At 33.8% G+C, this 19,889-nt stretch overlaps 1 protein-coding gene across 2 annotated transcripts in view; it reads right to left on the reverse strand.

Moving 5' to 3' along the window:
• Nucleotides 1–19,889, reverse strand: part of RNGTT (RNA guanylyltransferase and 5'-phosphatase) — a 320,433-nt gene that overhangs the window by 103,254 nt on the left and 197,290 nt on the right. Inside the window, exon 14 of one of the 2 annotated variants that reach the window (XM_051997381.1) lies at nucleotides 10,671–10,717. The exons of the other annotated variant lie outside the window; for it this stretch is intronic. Coding sequence (XP_051853341.1) covers nucleotides 10,671–10,717 — 47 coding nt within the window. The remainder of the gene's footprint in view (nucleotides 1–10,670; nucleotides 10,718–19,889) is intronic. 2 annotated transcript variants of the gene reach the window in all.

The following is a 19,889-nucleotide window of genomic DNA, read 5'->3' on the forward strand; positions in this document are numbered from 1 at the left end:
ATTTAACTTCTTAAATGTTTGAACAATGGAATTACAAAGATTTAGCTGCTTATTAATAGCATTTATATATTTAGAAACTTTAGCTCCCATGTAAATTAAAAAAAAATTAAGAACCTAATACAAAACACAATGCTAAATGCTAGGGGAGATATAAAAGTATTTTGATCTTTCTCTCATTGGGTTTACTAGTTTAATCTATGATACCTATACTTTGCATCTGGCACAGCAAGAAGCATAGTGGTGTGCCAACAATAGGTTTAATAAATTTGTGTTGAAAAGTTATCAAACTGTGCATACTCTTTGATCTAGCAGTGTTTCTATTGAGTTTATATCCCAAAGAGGCCTTAAAGGAGGGAAAGGGATCCAACATGTGCAAAAATGTTTGTGACAGTCCTTTTTGTAGTGGCAAGAAACTAGAAACCGAGTGGATGCCCATCAGTTGGAGAATGGCTGAATAAGTTATGGTATATGAATGCTATGGAATATTATTGTTCTCTAAGAAACAATCAGGAGGATGATTTAGAGAGGGCTGAAGAAACTTGCATAAACTGATGCTAAGTAAAATGAGCAGAACCAGGAGATCATTGTACACGGCAACAGCATATTATAAGATGATGAATTCTAATGAACAAGACTCTTTCCAACAATGAGATGACTGATGCCGTCTAATGATCTTGTAATGAAGACAGCCATCTATACCTAGAGGGAGGACGGTGGGAATTGAATGTGGATCACAACATAACATTCTCACTCTTTTTGTTGTTGTTTGCTTGCATTTTGTTTTCTTACTCATTTACTTTTCTTTTTGATCTGATTTTTCTTGTGCAGCAAGAGAATGGTATAAATATGTTTACACATATTGAATTTAACATATATTTTAACATGCATAACATATATTAGATTACTTGCTATCTAGGGGAGGGGATGAAGGAGGGGAAAATCTGAAACATAAGGCTATGTAAGGGTCAATGTTGAAAAATTATCCATGTATATGTTTTGAAAAAAAAAAAGTTTTAAAAATAAAATTTTTTTTAAAAAACTGTTTTGATTGAATCAATAATAAGGTAGATTATAATGTAGGACAACTTGTAGTCATTTCTCCACATTAAAAGTTCAAACTAAAAATTTGGAAATAGTATGGCAGAAAAACAAAAACCATAACTTTTTCATTTTCAAAGTAGCAACACTTAGATCACACACTTTCTGACAGAGTTGTAAATTGGATTGGGAACAACCAACCAGTTACAAAGAGAAGAAAGAATGTATGTTAGAGACAAGGTATTAAAATAATTTCCTTGAATATCATAATTTAAAATTTTTTTTGCACTTTCATAAGAATAAAGGCCAATTTTGTATTTGCTAAATATGCCAATGATTTTGATCATCTGTCCATAAAAATACCAGGGTTCCATTAAATACGTTTTGGAAAACTCAACCACCACTTGACATGCAATTATTAGCCAAATTTCACAAAATACATTTTCTTGTAATAAAAGTATATAAATCGGACAGAAGAAAGAAGGTACCCTCTCCCCCATTGCAATTGGTATTTTTTTCCTAAAGTATTCTTTTCTTGAGCATCATCTTTATCTTTTGTAGCATTTGACTCTACTAGACACTTTTTTCTTTGTATACTCTCCCCTCTGTTTTTCTGGACACTATGCTCTCCTAGTTTTCCTTCCACTTGCTTAATGTTCCTTCTCAATTACTTTTGTTGATTCATTATCCATAATCTGCCCCCAATATGGGAGAACCCCAAGATGTAGTTGGCTCCTTCTTCTATCTATATACTTTCTCATTCAGTGATTTTACCAGCTCCCATGGATTCAATAAACATTCCTATAGAAATTCTTGGATTTCATACACTCTACTACCTATTGAAAATATCAAATTATATATTCAATAGATACCTCAAAGTTTGTATATTTGAAACAGAATCACTATCTTTACTGAAAAATCTACCACTATTATTATTTTCCCATTTTCTGTCAAGAAGCCTACTATCCTCAAAATTGATCAGGTCTGTAGCCTTGAATTATCCTCTAATCTTCACTCTTCCTCATTCCATATTCACTCAGTTGCCTTATTGTGTTGCAACTACATTCACAATTTCTCTCTATTCTGTCCCCTACTTTTCACTGACATTACCATTACTTTTGCTCATACTTCTTCCTTGGACTATTGCAACAACTTTCCAATTAAATTGCCTCATTTCTCCTATCAATCCTCTACAGAGTTACTAAAAAAAAAACTTCCTGAAGTATAAATCTGACCAAATCATTCCCCTATACAACACAACCAGTGGCTCTCTACTGAATGAACCACAAAAATAAAAATTCCTTTGTGAAAGGCATATTTAATAACTTTCACAATATGCTTCATTCTACTTTTCTACTAAGTTTATTATACATTATTCCTCATCTAACATTCTAAGATCTAGCCAAGCTGTTTTTCATATACAATATTCTATCCCTATTCCTTCGAACCTTCCTACCTCTCCATATCTAAAAATATACTTTCTTCCCACCAATGCCTCTCAGAAACCCTAGTTTCCCTCAGCTCAAGTACTTTATACAGGAATACAACACCCTTCCAGATCCTTTTCACTGTCACTGTTCTTCCAACCAAAATAAATTACTTTTTATTTAATTTTTATGTATTTTGTATACTCACATATGTCCAGAAGTTTTCCTTTCAAGAATCTACGCTGCTTAAGCAGAGGAACTATTTTATTTTTGTTTTTGTAGTTCTAGAAATATAGCACCTCACTCAAGCACCTAATAAGTGACTGCTGAAGTGAAATGAACTTGGAGTCAAAAATATTTCCATTATAATGTAAGAAAAGAAAAAAGTTATATCAAATAAAGAAAGGTTCATAGAAAATAGTTTATAGCCAACTATTTAGAAATTTAAAGATTTCTAAATGAGACAAATCTATATTTGATATAAATATCTGCATCTAATTCACAAAGCTAATATGGAATAAAAGCATGCTAGTAGAAGAAAGTTAAAAAGTTACAAATTATTTGATAAGTAATTATGCAATGGCATTATAATATAAGATTATTTTTCTGTGTATATATCATATTCCCTAAATAGAATGTAAGTTCTTAAAGAACAGAGCTTGTTTTATTTTGGTCTCTGTAATTAACAAAAATTAGCACAGTACCTCAACCAAAAAAAAACAAAAAAAGTTAATTCACTGATCTGATAATTCAAGTGTCCTAATTTGTCAAATGAAAGATCTATAAAATGAAAAAAGAAGATAGAGACCTCTAAAGTCCCTATCTTCCACGTCTAAAACCAACAACGCTACAATATCCTCAAGATTTCTTCAATAATTCACATTTATACATAATAGGAAAACATTTTGTAAATGATATATTGGAAAGTCAAATTTTGGGTGACAAGATTATGTTTCCCTTCTCAATATTTCTTGTTCATTTATCTGTAAAATATTTATATATGATCATGAAAAGTACTATATAATTATTAAATTTTTCTCATTAATGGAATTTTATGCATAATACATATATACTTATATATATCATAATTGGGAGAGAAGAAACAATGGATTGGAAATTAGCAAACAAGTCTTCTGGTCTTTGACAGTTTGAAGTGTCACTTCTATTCATTTTAACAAACACATGTTATGCGCCTACTATGGACAAAGATACAAAAATAAAATATACTATACCTAAACCAGGTAGGTTGAAAAAAGAGAAAGAAAATTATAGACCAATCTCCCTAATGAATATTGATGCTAATATTATCTTATTTAAGATAATAGCAAAAAGACTACAGAAAATCATCCCCAGGATAATACACCACGATCAAGTAGGATTTATACCAGGAATGCAGGGCTGGTTCAATATTAGGAAAACTATCAGTATAATCAGCCATATTAATAATCAAATTAACAAAAACCATATGATCATCTCAATAGATGCAGAAAAAGCATTTGATAAAATCCAACATCCATTCCTATTAAAAACTCTTGAGAGTATAGGAATAAATGGACTTTTCCTTAAAATAATCAGTAGCATCTATTTAAAACCAACAGTAAGCATCATATGTAACAGGGACAAACTACAACCATTCCCAATAAGATCAGGAGTGAAACAAGGTTGCCCACTATCACCGTTACTATTTAATATTGTATTAGAAATACTAGCTTTGGCAATAAGAGTTGAAAAAGAGATTAAAGGAATAAGAATAGGCAATGAGGAAACCAAATTATCACTCTTTGCTGATGACATGATGGTATACTTAGAGAATCCCAGAGACTCTACTAAAAAGTTATTAGAAACAATCCACACCTTCAGCAAAGTTGCAGGGTATAAAATAAACCCACATAAGTCATCAGCATTCTTATATATCACTAACAAAACCCAACAGTTAGAGTTACAAAAAGAAATTCCATTTAAAGTAACTACTGATTGTATAAAATATTTAGGAATCCATCTGCCAAGGGAAAATCAGAAACTTTATGAGCAAAACTACAAAACACTTTCCACACAAATTAAGTCTGAAAAAATAAAATATACTTATATTAAAGAGAAAATACTTCTCAATTAGTTGAACAGAATTATAAGCTTTTATTATTCTGGATATGGGAAATGATCAAAATGATTTAAACATTCTTGATGCATTAGACTGAAAAATTAGATAGTCACAGACCATGTCTGATACTAAGGTGCTAATTGGCATCTGGATAAATTGCTCTTTCCCCTTTGCTCTCATTCTAAAAGATTTATAAATTTAATTTGGTTATCAGCATGGTTCAGTGGACTAAGCACAGGATTGTAGTGAAAAAATTCAGAGTTCTAATCACAATGTTATTGTTTCTTTTCTAATCCCAATTCACAAAATGCCTTTGGATAAACCATAAACTATTTTTTCTCAGTTTTCTCATCTGTAAAATGGAGATAAAAATATGAACTATTTTACAAGGATGCTTTTGGAATAATTAATATTTGAAAAAAATTGTCATAAAAATACAAAGTGACTAAGCTTTGGAAAAAAAATAAAAGATTATTAGATCATTAATCATGAAACAAACAAACAAAAATACACCACCATATTGGAAACCTACAAAGAATCTTTTTGGAAATCAACATCCACAATTTCCATATTATATAATAAAAGTAGCAGCAACAGCAGCAGCAACAATAGTTTACATTTATAAGACACTATAATTTACAAAATGTTTTCCTCACAATGATGTAGTGAGGCACACAGTACAAGTATTAATATTTAGCTTATAAAGTCTTGGCTCAAAGAAGCTAAAAAATTTGCCAAGGATCAAGCAAATATTGACTGGCAGTGAACAAAAGCTCAAGTCTATGTACCCACATGCAAGGTTAGCACACTTTCCCTTATATCAAGCAAATTTAGAACTAAACCCTTTTGAAAACCTTATGAGAATTCACTACTCCCTCTCTATGTAAGTGATAATCCTTTATTTCCTTATCCCTGTCATAATTTCAAGCATGTTGTTAAATACATAAATATAAAGAAATACATTGCCAATGTAGTTCTTGTCTACAAAGTTTGTACCATTAAACTAGTTAAATGAGAAATTGCAGAAAAATGAATGAACAAGTAAAGCCTTCTAAGGGAAATGTAGTATGGTTTTCTGTGTGTGTGTGTGTGTGTGTGTGTGTGTAAGTAAAATACTCTATATAGTAGATACTATAATATGAAAGACATTATCTAAGTTAGAATTCTTAGGGACAGATGCAAAGAGAAACCAATGAAATTAACTCTCAAAATTTCTCATACAAGGTCCCACACTAATGATTATTTTATCATCATATCTTTCCCCAGTGACTGCTAGTACAGAATACTGTACATGGTATTTAATAAATATTTGTTGAATGTTGCTTAATCAAGGTTAAGTAATCAGTGGATAAAATTAGGATAGAAGGAATTTTTTTATCATGGATTATAAATTATGGATGCATAAGTTTGTTAATATACTTGAGAGATAGCTAGGTACAGCAAAAGATGATAATGCTGAATCTAATATCAGAAACACTTATGTGTAAATTTTGATTCAAATATTAACTGAGAGACCCTGTACAAGTCATTTAGCCTTTTTCTTCCTCTTTCTCATCTGCAAAATTAGAATAATAATAGTGCCAGACTGAAAAGAATATATGGCACACACAAAAAAGGTGATGAACCCTTCATGTAGTGAAATCATTTAATACAATGCATCTGGGAACTGAAGTCTTACAGTACTTTTGTCCATAACAAGTGCATAATATGTGTTTGTTAAAATGAACTGCAGTAACAATTTCTAGCTAGCAGAGCAGGGACAAGATTTCTTTTCTAATTTCCAATTCAACATTTCTTCTCTCCCAACTATATTGCATAATCAGAAAACTCCAATAACAATACAACTCTCATTCCCCAAGTATAGTATTTATTTGTAGGATTTTTGTTGTTGTTATTATAATAGTAAATTTATCATTAAGAAAATATGTTCTAAATGTAGCTGTTAAAGGTAAAGAAACCAATTAATCTTCCTCATTGCTAATTACAAAATAAAAATATTAATCTAGTATAGGAGGATATGCTATTGCTGTTATGAGGAATAATAAAAATTACAATGTCTAAAGTTTGCTTCATTTCCAAATCTTCTATGTCACATAAAGAAAGAATATCAGAGACAAGAAATAGCAGTCATCATCTTTGAAAAATACTATCAAGCAAGAGAGATTAAATAACCTGTCCAAATTCATAAGTAGCAAAGGACTTTTGAAGAGAAGAAGATAAAGAAATAACCACTATGTCTACAGACTAAGTCACCTAGAAGCCAAACACAGCAAAAATTCAATGAAACAATAGCAGAGAAGGCTAATCCCTAACTTCTATCTATCATGCAAACCTTGGCAAACTCCACTCCCTCCCCCAGCAAACAAATCACTGTATCCTTGGCAGCATGACTGTGGAGAACTTGCAACAAAACTTAGCTCTAAACTCCAATCTTTCATTTCATTCAACCTGTCAGTGCCTCAGAGATCTAAGGGAAAGAAATTTGGTTGGTCTGTAATTGTCTCGCAAAGAACAATGATGCTCCATAGTCAAAAACATGGCCAGAGAACTTTAGAATAGAGAAAATTGGGGTAAGACATGTAGAGAGTGGGGTAGTGACTATACTAAGCCTGACAAGAAAAGCTCAGAATCCAACAGGGGACAATTTGTTTTGCACAGAAGTTACTTCCACTTAGGCTGCTGAATTGTGAATTGTCTAGTGAGGGGGGAGGTTGAGACAGCTTTGTGATCCAGTTCTCAGGAAAAGCATCAAAGTAGAAATGGAGAAAGGAAAATAAAGACAAAGGACTGAAACTAAAAACAGAGAAGGAAGAAAACTCAAAGACCATGAACAGTAACAGATAAACCAACAGGAAAGATACTAGGAAAAGAAGAGGAAATCATTTCCAGATCAGGAAAAGGAGTTCTGCCATCTATGAGTAAGTATTGGAGTAAAGCAAAATAACTCAATACTTCATATGGCAAAGGACACTGTGAATATGCAAGACAGAATGTAAGCATATAAGGTTGTAACTAAATGACTTAAAAGAGAAATACAAATTATTAAAGAATTTTTCTTGTATAACAGAAACAATTTGAATGGAACAGAAAATTTTAATTCAGAATGATAAATGTCACTAAGGAAAAAAGACAGGAAAAATAATTGGGAATACAAATACACAGAAGTGAAGAACAACCTGGAAGAAAAAGACCCAAAAGCAATACTATTTTTGAAAAGCATGGTCTTTAAATATGGATTATATTTTGATCTCACAGACAGAATAAGTAGAGGCAAATTAATGACTGTAGTTCCCTCAAAAGAACGAACAAGTCAAAACCTGAATACCACAATAAAAGAAATAAAACAAAAAGTACTAATCCAAAGAATTCTGAGATAGTCTCCACAAAATAAATTTAGACTACAAACTCCAAAACACAGAGAGGTTAAATTTCACATTTTCACTAATAAACAACAAATTCTGCAAAAGATTAAGAAAAAACAAAGAAAAGGAAATTTGAATTATATTAAGAACCATTCTAAACCCACCAGAAAGAGTGGGACTAAATGGAATATGTTCCAAAGAAATAAGGGAGCTGAAAATATAGCTCAAGTGTGACCTAATATATAAGTATAAACATAAACAGGGGAAGAAAAAAAAAAAAAGACAAGTTAAATTTAAAGAGAGACATAAAAATCATTTCTGGAAAGGACACAACTGAAAAAACTGCTTATCAAACATCCCAGACAACAGGCATACAAGAGAGATAAATGAAGTATTCCAGGATGAAAACAAAAATAAAACAACGAGACTATTAAGAGATTACTTTCTAAATATGAGGAGACAAAAATGAAAGCAGAAAACAAATACAATGTAGCGAAACATGCTGAAACATCATGGACTAAATTTCACAATACCTTAACTATAGGGAAATCAATGTGTTTTTTTGGTTTTTTTGGTTTTTTCGGTAAGATTAAATTACAGAATTGAGGTTGTAGAAGGCAGGAGAAGAGGAGGGTAGAAGAAAATAAAAGTGGTATAACCAAATCAAAGGCTAACAATGAAGGGACAATGACTCCTATAGTCTTCAGAATGGAGGAAGAGGGAAAAGCAGAGACTGAAAAAGCAAAGGGCAAATCCTTTTTTCAATATTAAAAGCAGATGCCACTGAAGAATGTGCCTCAGGAAAAGAAAGATATTTCATAAAAAGAGATGAGAATTTTAAAATAAATATTATAAGCAGTAATTTGATGTTTTGAGAGAACCCTAATCCTGCTTCAGAAGAAGAACTGGTGATCCTGGAACTCCAGAGTGAAAAGGTTTACACTCAGGGAACAGATTGAGGCAAATTTTTCCAAATGACCAAGGAAAGAGCAAGGGTCAATACTGAACTTCACAATCAGGAATGAGGGAAAAATTAATACATTTATTAAACGTCTGCTATATGTCAGGTACTGTGGTAAGCTTTAAGATAAGCTTTATTAAGACTCCATTTTATAGTTGAGGAAACTAAGACAGAGATCAAATTGATATGATTTAGGAAAGCAATTGCTGGTTCCAAATGAGATTATAGGCATCAAATATTGGGGTTCAGTCATGTGAAGAATTCACAACAAACATTCTCTTTGGTAAATGGTAGGTTTATTTAAGAGAGGGGGTAATTGACAAAGGGAAGGCAATAGACACTAGGAGTGATAAATATGAAATAGAATTGGGAGAACACATAGTTAGCAAGGAAAGGAGTTTTAACAATTAATGACAGGAAAAAAAGTTCCTCAGTGGAACTTACAATTAACCAGGAGAAAGGGAATATCCTATGAGGCTGGAGTATGCCCTTAGCTAGCAGGCTAAATCTATAGAGGAATTTAGCATAATTAGTTAGCTGTAAGAAAGAGAAAGAATAGAGACATGGTGGGAAGTGAGAGGAGAGACACCACATGGCATGAGGGAGGAGATGTCATCTGCTATGGGAAACCTTGTACCCCAGTTAATAAAGAAAATCCAGAAGTAACAATTAAAAGAGGGAACAGTATGCAGTCTCCAGAGAAATCTCAGTTTACAGAGATCTCTACCAAAAATCCTTTTAACAAAAGCCTATTTAAGAACAAAAGATCCACTTAAGGTTGGGATATCACAGAAGTGGGTTACCAATTGTGGGGTGCCATGAAAAGAGAATAGCCAAGATTTCCAAGCAATTTTCAGAAAAGGAGATCCTACTAATTGAAGGATTCAACCCTTCCATAACAGGGATCTGAGAATAATCCCCTGTCAAAAAGCAGGACTTTGAGATGCAGAGATTAGCCCAAACTTCTACATGAGGCATATGTATAAAGCCCCTCTGCCAGTCTTTTCCTAGCCAAGTATCCCTCCTTTGAACAGGTTTTAGAAGAGGCAAGTTCAATGGCACTTAAAGGAGTCATTTGAGCACAAAATATCAGACCTTGGGCATGTCTGATAAATCCTGCTTAATAGTTTCTCCTAGCTTATAACCAGTGAAAATAGATTTTATGAGACTGAAGGGCCTTTTTCGGAGCCTGGCGTATAAGCTTAAGAGAAGTTTCCACTGGCTTGTTTCTAGAATTAGAAGTTGGCTGAGAATGTTTAAAACCATCCAGAGGGGAAGAGTATATCCTCACATTGTTGGGATCTGTTGTAGGATGAACTGGGAGAGGCTAATATAGATTGGCCAGCAGCCTATCAGCAAGCCAATTTCCTATGGCTTAATCTACACATATCAAATAAGTTATAAGAAAACATGTTTGTGTCACAGGACACATAGGACATACAGATGTTATTTCCCCATCAGCTTAAATAAAATTGACTTTTTGTATGGACATAACACAGAATACATTACATCTTTTAAGAAGACTGCACTTTAGTCTCTGCTTTAAAGACTCTGCTTCAGTCACATGGCATGAGAATAGCAGCTGAGTCTCACAAACAGTTGAATCAAATGGATAAATATGTTTATATTTTGAAAGATTTAAAGATCTTATACAAATTTCTAGTAAGATATATCCCTAATAACAGGCAGATTGATTAGGCCAAATATTCATGTACCCATGATGGAAAAGTCATTTACCTAATGACTACATATTTTCAGACAGAAAACAGCAAGACCTTACATACTTGCATTTTGCTCATGGCTGACCATTTGCTCTGAATATAGAATATTGCTGTAAGAGAGAAAAACCAGGAACATGATTATAACAGGAGAAAGCATCCTTAGCTGTTTGACTTAAGAACTGAAGACCACAAATTAGTACCACACATGCAATTGCAATTTCATCCCATATCCAGACTCAGGAATAACCAGGTGGGAAACATTCCTGTTCAGAGGAACACACTGAGAAACTTAGTCAGAAGGGTTCGACCACCTTAAGCAAAGGCCAAAGTTGCCCTCCCAGCTCTTGCCCAGATATAGATGTTGACCTCTAACAGTTCAGGATGGCATTCCTCTGAGTAATTTATAGTATTTCTCTTGAATGGTGGGTTATTGACTTAATGATCCATAAGACAGTCATACCCAAATTCAAAACTCAAACAATTATCAGTTACAGTTGCAAGAGTTTTTATCACAAATAGAAAATTCTACTAATTACAGCTTAGGACCAGATACATTATTTTTACTGTCATAAAATTGCAATAATCAATAAAATTTTACCCAGGCTCACATGCATGAGAAATTTAACAACATCATTCACATATTTTTCTTTTCTTCTTCTTCTTAAGTTTCAAATAATTCTAATGCAAAGACCAGTCATTTGAAATCATTTTTATATAATAAGCAAGCTTATAGATTCTCATTTAACACATTCCTTGTTTGGGAACTATATAACCCAAACAAACGTATTTTCAGGGCTGATGACCTTGCCAATACTGATGGATCTAAAAAAATTGGCAAGCTTACACAAATCAAGGATAGTTGGCAAAGACTCCCAAGAAGGGAATAAGCTTTTTGTTCCTACCTGCCCATCCCAACTATCCTAAAGGCTTCTGTGGGCTATGTTCTTTGATACTTCCTCCCCTCTGTGAATGGCTCAAGTCAGGACTAAGCAACAACCATTTCCTGGACATACCCAGTGAGGGGGGAAGGATAGATTATGCCCTCACATGTCAAGGCCTACTGAACTAAAATAAAACCATGAAATTATGCACATAATTAGCATACAGTTTTTAATATTCAATTTCAGATTAACTTCCAAAAATCCTAATCAAGAATTTTCAGAAATTTAAAAGTGAAGAGATTTCAAAACTATTTCAGCTGTGTAAGAGAATTTCACCTTTAAAATAGAGTTATTTTCCTAGGGTTTATGATCTTGTTAGCAAGAATGGTTCTAGGATTCCCACACACATACTTCCTATTCACAGTAGTTATACCAGTTTTAGGTTTTAAAAAGATCCATTTCAGAACATAGGTGATAGCTAAATAATTTTAGACAAAATTTCACAAAACTAATACCACATGACCAAGAGAGTTGATAGAATTTTAAAACAAACATAACTCATACAATTTTTACAAACTGCGTAACATACAATTTAGAAAGCAACATAACACCTTAAATATATAACATACAATTTAGAACACAACATAACACCTTAAATATATCTCATCTAATTAAAGGAGATACAAACATATAACCTCTTTGAGTAAGTTATCAGAGAACTTTAATAGCAAATTTTTAGCTTAAAAGTAAACCAAATACAGATTTAAATTTCCAGTAGTAATATTTCAATATTAAAAATTAATGCACACATATTCCTAAGATTTTATGCCCAGATAAATTCAATTTTAGCTTGCATCAGTTAATTGTGATTATCTCATACAATTCTCTTATATAATTTTAGAATCAGATTCCCCATTTAAACTCACACAAATTGAAAGCTGTGTTTTTTTGCAAGAAAGTTTTTGAATGCCAGCTTTTTCAAAGTACAGGCTTCTAGTATGAACCTTTCCAACACTCAAATTTGTTCTCTTGGAGCCCCAAAATTTTAAGGTGGCAGAAAACCACCCTTCTGTGTTACAATAATTTTCTTTTCTATATTTCACCCATCCATTCAGCCTTTCTGCAGTAAGGATGAAGAGAAGAGATTTCCCATACAGTGCAAGGTGGTTTATTTAATTGAGCCAACAGCCCAAGCCAAGTGAAGGCAGTCTCTGTCTAGAGAGAGATGGAGAAGACTGCTTGTATCTTCCATTCATGGAAAACTGAAAGGAGCACACCTTTCGATAGATTCAGAGTCTCATGAGGAGGATTTTTAGGACTCTGGCAGTCAAGAATATATGGCCACCTCTTCTAGAGAAAAACTGAAGCTGATGCTAGGACTTAGGTGTGTGTTTTGGGGAGTCTACCATTCATCAGAGAGGCGGGACTGGACTTACTGTCTTACAAGCAGTGATATTGACTATTCCTCAAGTCCCTTCAGTGAAGAGAAGTATAGAGATTGTTTTTATCTCTTGAAAATTTAACTTTTAAGAGTTTGAATCACAAACAGAAGGGAGGGAATGGGAAGTTTGAGGGTGAGAGGAATAGCCTGGTAGAAATGTTTTATTCATTCACTTGTTTATTTATTGTTTATTGAATTAAAATAAGTGAAAAGACATACTATAGTGTTTACAGAGAAAGAAGATAAAAATTCTAATTTGAAAACAAAATAAAGTAGCATTAAAAAAAAAAGCAGGAAATTATCAAGGCCCAGGAAATTTTTCCCAAATAAAAGAAGTCTTCTTAGCCCTAGAAAGAGGGAGGAGGTACTGGGGGAAGGACTAGGTTTTGTTCTAAGTCTGTGTCAAGTCCTTGGGTCTTCAAGGACTTGAACTCAGGGTCAGTACATGTCATTTCATGTGATTTGAAATTGTAGTGGTTTTTTAAAAATCTTCTTTTAGATTCTGGGTGTTGTAGCTCATGAAAACAGTTGAAGATACTTTGTCCTTGTGCTGTGCCACAGTTCCCTTTTATTGTACTGATTCAGTTTCCCTAATTGTTCTGATTCTGTTTCCCTAAATTGTCTTGCCTTGCTTTCCCTGAACTTTTGTGCCTCAGTTTCTAATTGTTCTGCTCAATCCTGCAACACCACTCCTCCCCCCTAATTATCATGATCCAGATAAGGAGAAAGACCTTGTATCTTAGACATTATGACCCCAGACCTTTCCTACTTATCAGATTGTCAGGTGCCTCCTCCCATTCTGTCATTATTCTTCTTGATCCCAACTTATGAGAATGTCCAGTGCCTACCCCTACCCTATCATAACTGGATTGATAGTCTGTTCCCGCTCTCTGTTCTCTGACTCCATCCCTGCCTTGGTCTATCCCCTGGTAACTTGAAGCCATGTGCATATATATATATATATGTCATTGAGAACTCACATTAGCGGCTAGATGCTGGATTCTTGGAGACGATAGTCTCATTCATCCCTGGGACCAAACCATGGTTCCATTTGGTCCCAGTAAATCTCTCCCTTTCAAATAAAATATTAAAAACTTTCTAATTTGTATCTTGCCTCAGTTTCTCCAGCATTACACTTGATACATAATTTCTATTTCTGAAATGTTTGAAATCATGGAATCAGAGAAAATGTCTAGCTCTCTATCTTGTTTTTCATGTTGTCAATTTCAAGTTGTCAATTACTTAAAATCAAAAAGCTTTTGAATAAAAAACAATAAAGATATAAAAATATCAAATGGAAAAATATTTTGTGAAATATTGATAAAAATATAATATGCAGGTTACATAGATAATTGAAATAAATAAATCTATAAAAAGCACTACCAAATAGTTAAGTAATTAAAGGGTTTAAACAGTTTCTACAAGAACTACAATCTGCAAATGATTATGTGAAAACATGCTCTAAATTACTAATAAGAAATACAAATTAAAACAATTCTTAGGGTTCATCTCCTATTCATCAAGTTAGCAAAAAAAACTAAACAAAACAAAGAAAACAAAACCCAGGAATAATCAATGCTGCAATAGCTATGGGACAATAAGCATAGTAAAAAATGAATTAATTTAACAGAAATATTAATTTGGAATTATGCAAAACAATGGACTAAATTACTCAGACTCTTCAATCCAGCAAGGCCATTAATGGGCATAAACCTCAAAGAATAAAGGAAATAAGACATCTAATACATATCAAATATTTATAGTAGCACTTGATGGTGGAAGAGCAGAATAAAGTACAATAGGCTACCCTATCCCAAAAGCTCCAAACCCATCTAGAAAATGAACAACTCTGTTTTAACAGGGAAATCCAAGAAATTCCCAAAGTAAGTCACTTTTTCAGCCCAGACAGACCAAGAGAAACAAATATCAAACGCAGGTCTGGCTAGGAGGATAGGGTCATAGTGGAGCACTCCAGTCAAAGAAGACACTGTGCATTAAGGCAATAAAAGATGCCAGACCCTTACTGGAACACCACAGGGTATGAAAACAAGTGGTTTGTTGTTTTTTCCCCAATACTAAGTCCCAAATCCAAGGCAGAGTAAGGTGACCTAGGACAAGAGAAGGCATTATTGGCTGAAAAGTGCCTGCAAGTTCTTGGTAGTGTATTCATAGAGGAGTAAATTCATAGTAGCTCAATCTCATGTGAAGACCAAGGCCAACGTAGTACAGAAAACTTGAAGGTCCCTCAACCAGTCGGTATTTGTCCTCACAAGAGCCTAAAATTACACAACATTCAAACAAAATAGAAGCAGCACCAGGAACAGGTCAGATTTTTTCTCAAGAAATACACAAAGCTTGGCTTTAAGATAAAGTATGAGGTCAGAAAGTAGACTTGAAAAATGAGGGGGAAAAAAATCCCACTATGAAAAGCTATTGTGGTAGCAGGGACGCTCATAACACAAATCCAAAAGGTGAAAATTATTTCAAAATGTCTATAAGCAAAGCCTCAAAAAAAAAAGCACAGCAGGGACATAAATTTAAATAGAATTCCTTGAAGATAGAAAGCAAAAGTTCTTTTGTTTTTTTTTTTTAAGAGTTTAAAAATGTGTTTAAAATGAAATAAAGCATTAGAGGGGGAATAATATTTGCAACCAGTCAATAACCATTAAGTACCTATTTATTATGTTCTAGGCACAGTGCTAAAGTGCTAGGAATTCAAAAAGAGGTAAAATACAATCCTTGTTCTCAATAAACACAATTTATTTCATAGGATCATTCTGAGGTCAAATGAGATATCTATAGTAAAATGCCTGAGAAGTTAACCTACTCATCATAAAATGACAATAAACTACCATACTAAAAATTAATTTTTGGAAATAGCTTTGGATGAGTAATGTCTATCTCTGAAAAGGCACAGAGTAGGCAAAGAAATAGGACTAAAGTTTATAGGCAAAACTTTGGGGAAAATAAATTTGTTTTAGGTATATGTTAGGAAAGATAGTAGGAGAATTCCTGTCTACTGGACTTCGAAAAACCAACTTCAACCTAGGATGGATTCAGAAGGGATTGTTGTTTGTCATTCATTCTTGAAAAGGACCATGACATCAAGGAGGTGATGCCATGAAAGGATTTGGATTTAAGTGAATTGGATTTAAGTGAGGGAGGCTGTGGAAAGTCAGTTGCCTCTCTTTCCCCCCAAAGAGCCACCTGGGTCCAGTGGCAAAATATAGATCAATATATAGATGGGCCTGGATGCATTAGGAGACCTAAGCCTTTTTAAGCTAAGGTCTTCAACAGGTCTCAATTTGACTGAGGCCACATCTCTTCAGTGATTAAGGCTAGAATTGAAGCAAAGAATGTTCTCTTTCTTCTGGTCCAAAAAATAAAAAATAAATGAATAAATAACTCTGGGAGGCAAGACCCTCAGGGTTTCCAGCCAAAACAGAAATGGCTGCTATTTTCATTTACTCCAAGTCAGTCTAGACTGAAACAGTAACTACTAAGGGTTTGATAAAATGGCCACAGATTAATACAATTCTGAGAACTGCTTCTTTTTCTTTCCACGATAATTTTGTTTTTATTCAATTAATGTTTTAACATTTTTCCCGTAAAAAAAACCACACCATTGGCTCATTAAATTATGGTGCAAAGACAGTATTGCTGAGAACCAATAAAGCACTTGACAAAAATGACATCACTGTTCCATTCAAGGAAATTCTTGAGGCTGAGAGGAAGTTGTATTTATTATGCATGGGTCAGTGAAACAAGAAAGATGAGTATGGTTGGAAAGAAGACACTGAGTTTAATGTGATCAAAAATAGGAAGTTCTTGATGAATTGAAATTAGGTATATGAGAATTCTAATTTAATAGCTAAAGATTAGTATATATGTGTGTGTGTGAACATATGAACATAAACAGACAAGATAACTTACTTTTCGCATCTATTTTCAATGTGTAAATGGGAACAGATTTTTATCTGATCTCATATGAGCAGAACGAAGCAGACGTTTAAAATGTTAAAGATGTTCAAGATTCTGGCAGTTCAAATTTCGCACCTTAGGGATAAGGACATATTTTCCCTATGCAACTAGTGTGAAAAATACAGCATGTGCTGGTTAACCAACACATGCTCTATGTAGCTAAGCTAAGAAAACTTAAGTTTGACATAAATTTTTTTCCTTTAAAAAAAAAACACACACACACACAAAACACCTTGGAATTGCTATCTGATAGCATCTGTCAAAATTTAATTATGGACATATTTTAAGAATGAGTAAAAAAATCATTAAGAAATGAAGATCAATAAAATGTTCATTTATTTAATAGGGAGAGGAATTTAAAATTTACCTTTTTTTTTTTTTTTTTTTTTTGCTGAGGCAATTGGGGTTAAGTGACTTGCCCAGGGTCACATAGCTAGGAAGTGTTAAGTGTCTGAAGACAGATTTCAAATTTGAACTTAGGTCCTCCTGACTTCAGGGCTGGTGCTCTATCCACTGTGCCACCTAGGTTGTCCCAAAAGTTTTTTAACTGTAGTTCTGACTTTCACAGAATAAAGACCATTATGGTATGAAAGTGAACCTAGATTCAAGTCCATACTGATAAGCTCCTGAGTAACTAGGTGGAATTGACAAAGAAACCCTGAAGTACTGATAAAATCACTCCCTAAATTACTCCATGAACTTTGGCTAGATCAACTAATAAGATCTAAGGCACAAAAAGGCTATCTGTGTTCCTGGAAAGATTATTCACATTAAAGAAATTAAAGACTCATAGAAATATTGAAGTATAAGTAATAAACAAAAAAGTGCCAATTAAAATTTGTTAATTCAAATTCTAAGCTTTAGAGTAACTCTAAAATTTGTAAAATAATCTAATTCTTTTTATTTACAAATGTCCAACAAAATATTAATGGCTTGGGACCAATGGTAATGTTAAACACAAATGCATACACAATCAATTTAAATCTAATTGTTGCTTCTCATGTCACTTAAGTTTAAACTGGATGAAAGAATTTTAGGATGTGACCTTCAAATATTTCATATTGTCACTTCATCATCACTTAAATCATCAATCACTTAAAAATGAGCCCTTAAGCTATTAGGAAATGGAAGTTTTCAACTCAAAATGTTGATGTATTGAACATTAGGTACCATAGAAGTAGACAAAAAAAAAAAAAAAACACAAAATAGATAAATAACAAAAGAGATTTTTAAAAAAGAGAAAAAATGATACAAACCTGTTCTTTGAATGAGAAAGTCTTAATGAGGAGATAAAATGTGAGTGAGTGAGTGAGAGAGAGAGAGAGAAAGATGGGGGAGGGGGAAGACAGGGGTGAAGGGGGAAGACAGAGAGAGGGAGGGAAGGAGGGAGGAAGGGAGGAAGGGGATATCGGTTTCCCCTATCCTCCAAAAAAATTTCAGAATTCCAAATCACCCAGAATTTCTGAGCACCAACCACCAAGTCTCTCCATTAAATACAGATAGTTCTACTTTGACTTTTAACATTTAAGAAAGTGTTGGGGAAGGAGTGGTACTGATAGAAATACTTTAAAAACAAAACAAAACAAAACAAAAAAAAAAAAAAAACACACTATACATTTTATTTGTAAATTGAGTATGTAGTAAACAGATGAGCCCACCTCTCATACATATACCCTAGCATTTAATTCAATATATAAACATTTATTAAGTTTCTACTATGTGCCAGGTCTATTGTCAAGTGCCAAGGATATAAAGAAAGGTAAGTTATAGTACCTGATCTCAAGAAGCTTAGAATTTAATGGGGGAAGAAAACATACAAAAGAAAGCTGAAATGTGGGGGAGGGTCCATGAGGAAGTGGTGTTACATGGAAGGAAACTTAGGGAAAATGAAGTTACCTAGATGGTTATGAGCCTTCTAAAAAGGAAGGAATTAAATGCTGTCTTCCAATTCTGTAAAAGGTAACTAAGGAGACACTGAGGTACTCATTCACAGTGATGAATTTCAGGTAATTGGTTTGGGGAGGAAAGGGAAGTGACAGCATGAGACAGTCCCCTCCTTTATTATCTCCTGGGAACATCTAGGGCAGCACCAGACCTAAGAGCATTCTGATAATCTCCAGATAAGGAACTAAGGGCTGACTTTTTGCTTCTGTACAACTATGGCTTTTGGTGATAAGAACCCTTCTTCCTCCTCTCAGTTCTTGCTCCCTCCATTTAGACTTGCCTAGATCCTTGTAGCCAAGCTTGTGTATTAATATTTCAATAATAATGATGGAGGTGAACATTGAAACTGTGTCTCTTTTGAGATTCAGAGTCTCAGGTCCGCCTCTGGGAAGTAAGTGCTTCATTTAATTGGAGATCTTGGTCAAATCACCTTCCAATGATCTTTTGGGAGTGGCCAGGATGCTCTTCAGGAAATTCTAGGCTCTGGGAAAAAGCCTTCAAAATTATTTTATTCAGTTGGAGATCTGGGCCTGATATTCCTATTGAGTGGTTTGAAACTCCAAGGTAAGTATCTAGACCTGGGGGCATTGACTCTCACATAAACCCAGCCCCAGACCGCCAATAAAAAGACAATTTTGAACTCCAAATCTCTGCAGAAGTCCAAAGTAGGATCATGTTTTGGCAAGGGACCTCTCTTCTTGGCACAGCTGCCTGCCAGAATTCTTGCCTGCTGGGAAGATAATCCTCTTCTCAGTGAAGTCCTTTATTTCTCTAACAGGCCCTTGCCACTGAGGAGTCTGTCTTGCTAGCAAAGCTGGCTTCTCAGTACCAATAAAAATCCCTTTTGCCATTCAGACTTTTCGGGTTTGCAAATTCTTTTACATTGGACCTGTGCACTGACCAGAGGGGATTCTCCACCCCAATTCTCTACTACTAGAACCACACATCAATAATAAATCCCCACATCAAATTCCTGTTAGGTCTTATTCTGCATCTATTTCAGCACAACAGTAGCAGAGCCATTAGATCTGAACT

Source organism: Antechinus flavipes, chromosome 4 (assembly GCF_016432865.1).
Source record: "Antechinus flavipes isolate AdamAnt ecotype Samford, QLD, Australia chromosome 4, AdamAnt_v2, whole genome shotgun sequence".
NCBI classification, from domain to species: Eukaryota; Metazoa; Chordata; class Mammalia; order Dasyuromorphia; family Dasyuridae; genus Antechinus; species Antechinus flavipes.